The sequence below is a fragment of the Perca fluviatilis genome, chromosome 11 (genome assembly GCF_010015445.1).
Source record: "Perca fluviatilis chromosome 11, GENO_Pfluv_1.0, whole genome shotgun sequence".
Lineage (NCBI taxonomy): Eukaryota > Metazoa > Chordata > Actinopteri > Perciformes > Percidae > Perca > Perca fluviatilis.
This window is the reverse complement of record NC_053122.1, coordinates 26,130,243-26,139,565: the sequence shown is the minus strand read 5'-3', so window position 1 is coordinate 26,139,565 and position 9,323 is coordinate 26,130,243. Positions and strand designations below refer to the sequence as shown.

Below are 9,323 nucleotides of genomic sequence, written 5' to 3'. Positions count from 1 at the left end.
CGCCCGCTAGGCTGGTGCTGCATTATGGGTATTTGAGTTAGATTGATTGTTGTCGCTTACTTTTTGCTCTAAGAGAAACTGCATTTCCCGTGAGCCTTTCGTTCTACACGTGGCTTTTCTTTGTTTGCAAACAAACGCAACTTTTCGCGGAGAAAAAAAGTTCACAACAAAAAATGACAGCGGTTGAGCAATACACGCAAAACAATAACAGTTTTATGCAATACTTGTATGAACGTGTAGAGGACAGTTACTACCAAAATATTAACCGTAAATTGTTTAGGCAGACGTTATTAAATAAAATGCCAGCCCTACGTTTTACCATTGACGTCTAGGTATTTACGTAGTTACATCGACATAGAACTTTGGCAAATAAGAATATGTAGCCTATACGTGCGTGTGCCTAACAAAAAACGATCTGTAATATGATCCTGTTGCCACGTGAACAGGATAAAATGCAGCATGCTACATTTGTTTTCAGGTGAAGAGGAAGGAGGAGCTCAGTTGGAACAAAGGATGTCTCAACTTCCTTACCCTGTTGCAAAATATTTCTGAGAGCTCCCAACTGAGTTCCCTGAAAGTGTCCACGATGTTATCAATGACTTGGTTTACACTGTAAAATGAATTTTAACCTTTACACAGTATACTTCTGTCAGCGAAAGTTGCTGACTATGGCACTTCAAAATGTAAACACACACACACTTCATGAAATGGGCACAGCTCAGAGCAGGTGAGAATACTATACAATGCAGGCACCTGCTGTACGAGTTCAGAACAAAACCTTGTAATCGGAGAAAGTCTACCAGGAAGATAAGAAGGGTAAGTATCACTGCAAAGAGCAAACATGTCCATGAATAACAAGCAAATCAGTCAATACAGAAAAGAATCAGACTAGTTGTAGCCTATTATTAGAGCTGTGTGATTGCAGTGCCATGGAAACTGATAGTATATAGCACATGTGATTTTGGTGCTGATCTGATCCACGGACAGATGTAGAAAGGATGACAGTGAGCACCAAGAGCAGATGTTTAGAGGATATGTGGAGGGAGCAAGGCCCAGTAGCTTGATACTAAGCAAACACACTTACATTTGTTGCAGGAAAGAGCAGTGCAGAGCTCAGTGTACAGACAAATGTGTCCCTCTGCTGTTGAGTTCTTGTACCGGTTACATATGACACACAGCTGAGACCGAGATAAGTCCCAGCAGCTAGGGTGTCTGACTCATTACTACCCATCAGCACCCGACCTTCCTACAGTAAATGAGGGAAGGTGCTCTTTTCTCTACTCTAGTGCATTAAGTTGCCGAGTCAGTCAGCCATTCGTTAATGATCTTCTTGGACAACCAATTTTAGACAAACAGCCATGAGGGTAAATGGAGTTAAGTGCATCGTTACTACAGTATGGTTATAAAACTGTGAGGCTTATTGTCAGGTTCTTCATGGCTTTTACGTTACATAATGATGAGCCACACTTTGGTTGTACAATTTATAAAAAAGAAAAGGGATTAAAGACGCCTCAACAATGAGACATAAACTTGGAAAGTAAGGGAGTTCTGCCTAGTTTCATGTTGATCCACACAGCAGTAAAAAAAAAAAAACTCTTTTTATTATTAAAAACACAAACCTGATACGTACATAATACGTGTATATAGAAAAAGAACTAGAAAAGACTAGACTGACAAAGCAATGAAGCAACGGAAAACATGGACATGGCAGCAACCTGGGCTATAGCTACCATTGAGAACACAGAGGACATGTCCTCAGTATTGTTTTTGGGAATTTGGGGGTTTTAACGAGCTGAGGAGTTTATGTTCTAAATTCAAACACAAATTTAGAGTCCTTATTCTTAAATTTGAATGCTATAGGCCAAGAAATAAGATACAATGAAGGGATTTTAGTGTGTCTCTACCAGAATTACATTCTTGGCATTGTGGGGAGTGTTTTGAAACAGCATTTAGAGAATATTCACCAACAAACAATATACCCGTATCTTAAATGAATAGTATTAAAATGAATAATTTGGAAAAAGTCAAAAAAACAAAATCTTGGGAATTTAGACTCATTCTGGCTACTGCTCTTGCAGTTACATGCTTGTTTATCAGAGGGCATTTGAGAAATTTGAAAAATTGCCAGTTCGTAAGTGTCTTCATGAAACAGTAATCTGGCTGAGTGTCCTGTGCTGGTGCAGAAACTGCATTAGAGTATCAGAGATCTCCCTGTACCTCAGTCCATACAGGTACGGAGCAAACACCCTGGGCAGCAACATGAAAACACCCATATTGACTGAGCTGACCCACACGCGAACATCCTGACTTATTTCGTTCCTCTGAAACATGAAGAGCTCCAGGGTGAAAACAAAGCCGGGGACAAAGTAGAGCAGGAGAAGAACCCCATGAGCCAGCAGCGTGACCCGGGCCCTGGAGAAGCGGCTCTGCCAGATGCCCTGGGTCCTTGTTACCATGTAGAGCCGAATGTAGCAGAAAAAAATGAGTATAGCACAGATGAGTGCAGCTACAAAGAAGTAGATGTAGATCCCCATCACGTTATTGACCTGAATGAAGCCCAGGGAGAGGAGCACCAGACACACAGCCACCTTTTCACGGGGATTTCCTCGATCCATCTCCATTATGATCATAAGGGTGAAAGGGTAAATGGCTGCGAGCACCCAAACCCCCACCAGTATGCGGTGGGTGCGGGCAGGTGGAAGAATGTCATGGTAATGGAGAGGCCAGCGAACCGCAGCGTAGGTGTCAACCACCATCAGGGTGACGGTGAGGATGGCACAGCAGTAGGTGGTGACAGTGACGGCTGTGACCAGCTCACAAATAAGCCAGGGTACTTGAGCTCTTGCAGCGTTACAGATGGCTGTGGCCAGGTTGAGGACCAGGAAGAGCATGTCTGCTGTCAGGGTGTTGGCCACTAGCAGGTAACGTGTCTCCTGACGCAAGGCACGGGACAGTATAATGCACGTCAGCAGAACGGGGTTGGCGAGCAAGGTTGCCAGAGTGAGGACTGTGGTGGGGATGAAAAAAAATTCGAGGTGCCACCTCTGCATACTCTCCACCCAATCCTGTGTGAGGTTTGACATGAGCATTGATGACATTATGGTGGCCGAGATGCTCTGATTGAGGTGTGTTTTACGGTGTGTTGACTACTTTCTCCAGCAGCTTCCTGTTAATGAAAAGACTATAGATTAATATCAACAGTCAGACTGGATCCCCTTCCAAATGTGTAACTGCATAAATATGCAGTCTAGTGTATGAGTAGAGAGACTATTTTATTTATATTTCTTTATAACTATAATCTAATGAACTCCTATGAGCAAACATGGGTCTTCACATGAAGTGTCAATGAGGCAGGCACTTTGAATTATGAACTATGGTCTTTTAGCTGCTCTGGCTGACTCGGTCTTAATCAAAATGACATTGATGTAACTTTTGTAGTGTGGCTCCAAGTTATTTTTAGTCCAGGTAAACCAGGTCAGGGAAAATGAAAAGCCAATATTCAAATATGAGCATACAGTAATGGTCTCAGTCCCTTGACTGTGCAAATGAAAACAAATGCAAATGAAGATACAGGAAGTTGTAAATAATTTCCTTGATGTGAGAAACATAAATATATAACAAAAAATATACATTTGACATAGAACTCTAAAAGAAAATTACAGTTGACTTCAGTTGTAGTTTGGATGAAACCTTGAATTTGAATATAGATTTTCCTACACTTTCGGGTGGGACATCAGTATAAAATGGATATTAAGATTTTAATACTTAATTAAGTACCCTTAATACTTCCAAATTCTCAAAACACTTGAGAAAAAAACATAAAATCACTTGGTTCTGTTGGAACTTTTGTGCAGACACACATATTGACGGATTATTGATTGACCAAAGGTACGTTTTCTTACCTGACGTCCAGAACAGAAAACCTCTGTGTTGCACATCCATTGGGCTTAACGCTTCTATAAATCAATGGGTGTTTTGTACGACTCGTCTCACCTGCTGGCCTTATCTGATGTACTTGTTGTTGACTCATTCAGATAATATAGGGATGGAGAATGCTTAAGCCACTTAGCAGTCTCATAGTAACGGGGTGGAGCTTTCATCCTCTCAGCTGCTCTTCATGCTGTAACTTTATCAGTGTTTTCTACCCAAGATGTTTTCAATCCAATTTAGCTTTCATCGAGTCATTTTACCATCCAATCATCTAGAACAGGGGTCTTCAACAGTTTTTAAGCCAAGGACCCCTTAACTGAAAGAGAGATAGCACAGGGACTCCTACTGCATACAGTATATTGTATGAAATTAAGTGGCATATTAAATTGGGCCTACAATAGCTTGTAGGGAAGCCTTAAGCCTTTATATATACCTTTTTGCATAGAATACTAAGCTTTTAAAATAGCCTTATAATTGTTGGCATGATTTTATAAATTATGTTTTAATGTTAAACATACATGTGGCACAGTTAATCTTTAGGATAAACTGTATCTGTGGGTGGATACTTTGACTGCCTTACCTATGGGCCAGTAAGCCTATCCTCAGTGGGGATTTATTTTTGCTAACAATATATTGGATTCATTTAAAAAACGTTCAAAAATTAACAATAATTTGTCCCGGACCCCCTGTTGAAGATCCCTGAGCTAGACTAAATGGATTATTCACCATTTCCTCTTAATTTACTCCAAGCATCAAGGCAGTGAAGCCTCTGAAATTGCTTTAACATATGGGGTCACTTATATTCTGGAAAGTACAGTAAATATGGGGGAAAATGTTCACCATGTTTACACCTGACAGTTGTGACTCATCTACTGTATATAGAGTCCTCGCCATCAGCCTATCCTCACACTGACATCATTACATCTTGTGTCCCGATGCGGCCACTTAGATAAACACAGAAATCAACTTCAAAAGGTTCAATCAGTGCAATCTGTTAGCATCACATGGGCACATTCAACGAGAACAAGTTAGTTAACAATTACCAAGACGTGGGTTTCCATGTTTGTTTTAGATAAGAATTTTCTATAGCACTTAATGACACCTGAGTCCAACAAACAGAAAAAGGGGACATTTTATTGGTTCATTTATCACCAAAGGATATGTCATTTTCTCTAATCATGTCATTTCCTCTTTAAGTTTAAGTTCTCTTGGTCTCTACCACAGGGCTCTGTCATTTCTTTCTCCTCTTCCTGTATCCACTTTTCCCTATAGTCTCCTCCTCTTCTTTATCCTCATCATCATCATCATCATCATCACTATCAACTTCAATGCTGCCCTGCTGCTGCTCCTCTTCCTGCCATTCTCTTGCCATCAGTCTCTTAAATACATCATACTCCTCTGCAGACGCATTGGCAACATGCGTGAGGAAGGTGTCCTGGTCAACGCTGAGGATGCTGTCCAGTTTGGGGTTGAGGATCAACGTCTGTCCTTTTTTGTCTGGGGTTTGATACAGGCCCCTGCGCTCCAGAAAACAGTGTCGACAGCGCACCTCGTCCAGAGTGAAACGGAACAACCTGGACTTCACCATCTCTTTCTGTTTGACACCCATTCGGAAGTAGACGTACTATGGAGAGAGGAGTTGATACATGTGGTTACAAACACCAATTAGTTGGAATGACAAAAAAACAAAACACTATAAGATAGCCTCAAATAATAACTAGTTATTTTACAGATACAATGTGGGCAAGAGATATACTGTAAGGCTACATGGCAGGGTTGGAAAGTAGCATCAGCCAAATGCTGGTAAAATATGCAAGGGCTGCTAGATTTGCTTTACTCACCAGCCCAAAAAAACTATAGTAATCTATGGAGTGGCTGGTAGATTTTGGATTTCACTGACAAAAAAAGTTAAATTCCAACCCTGCTATATGCATATATCAGATTATTAGTGGCTAAATTATCAGTCCCCAGGTTAAAAGCAGCACAAAAACGTCAGCTCAGTCATACACCACTTAATAACAACGCTGTGATCCATTCACAATCAGTTGCCCAAAAGATGTGGAGTATAAGTATGGCCACCACAGAGAATACTATAGCAGTAACCCAATCCCATACATACTACTAAGTAGGTTTAGAGTAGCGTGTTCACACAGGAAAAGCATTAGTATGGTTACTAAAATGCTTGGTTTGGAGCATGTGTGCGCTGTTGATGGACACTATTGTCCCCCGATGCAAGGAAATGGACAAGCTGCTCACAGCTGAAAAAACATTCATCAAATTGTGGATTTGTGGTGAAACAGCTACAGGAAGACCAAAGAAATCTCTGGGGGAAGACATGCTGTCTGATTAATAAGCCTGACATCTGTCAGCGCAGGTCCTGTATTATTTCCTGTTAGAGCAAAATGATAAAGCATGTTGATTTCTTGTAGCTATACTACGTGGAAAAGTGCGTACATACAAGATGCATACTGTATGTAATTAGTGTCTAATTTGAATTGGGACACTATGTGAACCGCAAGGGTGTTGTCTTATACTACAGTGGCCTTTGATGTGATGTTTGGTCAAGTTTTGAGGAAGTCAATAAACCTGCAGTCTAGCATGAGAACATCACTCTACCATGGGAGCAGTTGTCTGTCTCTAGAACTATTGAACTTCCATATATTTACCACAATGCACAAAGCTGTACATACTGTATATCTGTCTATGTGGTTCATACAGAATATCCATATTTATTGTGTTTTTCTTATTATATATTCTGCTAATACACTGCATATATCTATATTATTCTTACTACTATTATAATGTCACTGCTACTACTTGGCACATATCTGTACATGTTGTTCGTACACTGTTTATATTACATAGCCATATTTATTCTGCTCTTATAACACTGCAATATATTTCTTGTCCTGCCATGCACCACCTGTCTATACTTAACTGCATTTCGTTGTCTTTGTACTTGTACTCTGCACAATGACAATAAAGTTGAATCTAATTTCAATTAGGCCTGCAATTAAGGATTGTTTCTGATTCTATTTTGATTTATTAATGAATCATCTAATCTATAAAATGTCTAAAATCAGTAAAAGAAAATTAGCCCATTACAATTTTGCAGAGCCCAAGGTTATGCCTTCAAATTGCTTGTTTTGTCTAACTAAAGATCTACAGCTGAGCTGGAACCAGTGAATGACCTGAAATACTGACCTGAAACTTGTACTCCAGCTGACCCACGTTTTCCATTACTATGGCCGGACTATCTCTGAGGATGTCTGTGACCTGCTGGATGGTAAACAGGCACTTCTCTCTGAGGAACAACACCACGTGTTTTACAGCCTTCACAGACACAGTCAGGATCTGGGGGTAATGGGACACCACTCTCTGAAGACTGCCTAACGAGGGACATAATGAACAAGTCTGGTTTGATTATCATACCAAGCACCCCATTAGTGGTGAGGATACTACAGCCACCTAAAGCAGTGCGTCGAACATGTTATGAAAAACTTTGCTGCACAAAGACCGTGATCTTACCTTCAACTAACCCTAGTTTCCGCATGTTGGCTATGCGCTGCTGAAGCTGTGATTCTTTGACAGTGTACAGTTCAGGACATTTCTCCAGAATTTTCAGCACACTAGAAGGATTGAGGCCCAAGACAAACAGAGCTGTGAGAGTTGACGGAGCATGTTTGGTAGCACTTCCTCCTCTGAGTGTGGACATGGCATCTTTTATGTGCTCCGCCTGGGAGTCTGTGAATCCCATATCGACCAGAGAGCGTAGGGATAGCTCTGTGGCTGGCTTCTTGGATAGAGGACGGAGTTCATGGCTTTGCTGCGTTGACTGGAGAGCGCTCTGGCTGGTGGAGGAACAGAACAATCTGCACCTGGTGCACAGAGGCTGGAGGTGGCGTCTCCCAAACTGAAGTGGACTATATACAGAAGAGGGGACGTTTCTCACAGCCAACTGAAGAACCTGTGGGAGAGAAATCATGGCTATGATACACAAACAGCAGTTACGTTATGCCCCTGTTTTAATTCCCGTAGTTGAATTATGTTGAACAATCAGAACAGAATATTAGCCACTGTTACGCCTGTAGAGCAATTACAGAAGAGAGGTTAGCAGAACGTACGCTAATAAACCAGGTGTGATATCATTAGCATGTTAGCAAACATGGAGGTTATAGCGGAAAGGTTTGGGCTGTCAGTGGTTTCTTCGAGTTTTGTAAGTCTGTGGCTTATTCATTCAAAGGTTCCACAACATAATAATTGTATTTTAAGTAAGAATGTCATGTTTAGTAGCATTCTGATTTACCTGACGCGCAGCAACTTGGGTACCCATGCCTGTCCGTCGTACATATACTTCCGTCATTCATTCTCAACAGAGGGCAGAGTAAAAAAGGTTCCGCTATGTTCTAGTACAGAAACTCAAGAGGGCGCACAGCCAAAGTGTATATATCTATGAGTGAACATCAGACATTTGAATATCTCTTCAGACTGGCGCTAACCATTACTGATGGTTTTACCAAAGAAGAGACAAGACGTTTTAGTACCGTTTAATACCAATGTGTTTTTAAACATGGGATTCCCAAGAGTATGCTCCAAAAAGCAGACCACTGTATGCCTATGATTTGTGAACAAACGGACTAGAATGAACAGATTCAAGTATGTCGATTTAAAGTGTAGTATTTTAGTGACCCCACCCCAACATTATCTAACTGTACTTCTTTTAAACTCAAACTGATATTATGAGCTGAGAAAAACATGCTTAAATATTCAACAATCTCATTTATATTTGAATATACCTGCAAATTATATGGTAGAATATTATGGTATTTTAAAGGTCCCATGACATGGTGCTCTTTTGATGGTTTTATATAGACCTTAGTGGTCCCCTAATACTGTATCTGAAGTCTCTTTCCCAAAGTTCAGCCTTGGTGCAGAATTACAGCCACTAGAGCCAGTCCCACAATGAGCTTTCCTTAGGATGTGCCATTTCTGTGTCTGAAGCTATTGAGGAGGAGAGAGGGGGGGGAGGCGGGGTGGCCTTGACCAACTGCCGCTTTGCCATTTGAAAGCCATTATGTCTCTCTCTCATGGGCTGGCAAAGCAGAGAAAGGGGAGGTAACCTTCCAGATCGGCCCATCTGAGCTTTCATTTTCTCAAAGGCAGAGCAGGATACCCAGGGCTCGGTTTACACCTATCGCCATTTCTAGTCACTAGGCTAGCTCATTTTAATGTTACAAAAACTCAAAGTGAAATTTTCAGACCTTTAACTCAAGTTGACATGGAGTATTTACAATACTGGAGAGGGGATCTGACAAATAAAATCCAATTTAAAAATGATTTGATTTGAACAGTCCTTTGATGCTTCATCCTCCCTCTCTCCCCCCTTCATATCT

General features: G+C 41.0%; 2 protein-coding genes across 2 annotated transcripts; both read right to left on the bottom strand.

The window, feature by feature from the left end:
* Positions 1 to 60: 60 nt before the first annotated feature.
* On the bottom strand, positions 61 to 4,430 carry LOC120567725 (probable G-protein coupled receptor 148). The gene is made up of 2 exons (XM_039814701.1): positions 3,903 to 4,430; positions 61 to 3,166 (listed from the first exon to the last, which is right to left on the bottom strand). Exon 2 carries the CDS (start codon positions 3,096 to 3,098, stop codon positions 2,142 to 2,144), a length of 957 nt encoding a protein of 318 aa, XP_039670635.1. The 5' UTR covers positions 3,099 to 3,166; positions 3,903 to 4,430; the 3' UTR covers positions 61 to 2,141.
* A 613-nt stretch (positions 4,431 to 5,043) lies between these two features.
* mterf4 (mitochondrial transcription termination factor 4) lies at positions 5,044 to 8,363 on the bottom strand. Its single transcript, XM_039814699.1, has 4 exons — positions 8,237 to 8,363; positions 7,459 to 7,897; positions 7,135 to 7,319; positions 5,044 to 5,554 (listed from the first exon to the last, which is right to left on the bottom strand). Exons 1-4 carry the CDS (start codon positions 8,291 to 8,293, stop codon positions 5,162 to 5,164), a joined length of 1,074 nt encoding a protein of 357 aa, XP_039670633.1. The 5' UTR covers positions 8,294 to 8,363; the 3' UTR covers positions 5,044 to 5,161.
* Positions 8,364 to 9,323: the final 960 nt, after the last annotated feature.

Bases quoted from the DNA above. Each gene is read 5' to 3' on its own strand.
- LOC120567725 (XM_039814701.1), bottom strand. From the start codon at position 3,098: ATGTCATCAATGCTCATGTCAAACCTCACACAGGATTGGGTGGAGAGT.
- mterf4 (XM_039814699.1), bottom strand. From the start codon at position 8,293: ATGACGGAAGTATATGTACGACGGACAGGCATGGGTACCCAAGTTGCT. The intron at 7,898-8,236 runs GTAAATCAGAAT...TCTCTCCCACAG, and splicing joins CCCAAGTTGCTGCGCGTCAG to GTTCTTCAGTTGGCTGTGAG. The intron at 7,320-7,458 runs GTAAGATCACGG...GTCCCTCGTTAG, and splicing joins GAAACTAGGGTTAGTTGAAG to GCAGTCTTCAGAGAGTGGTG.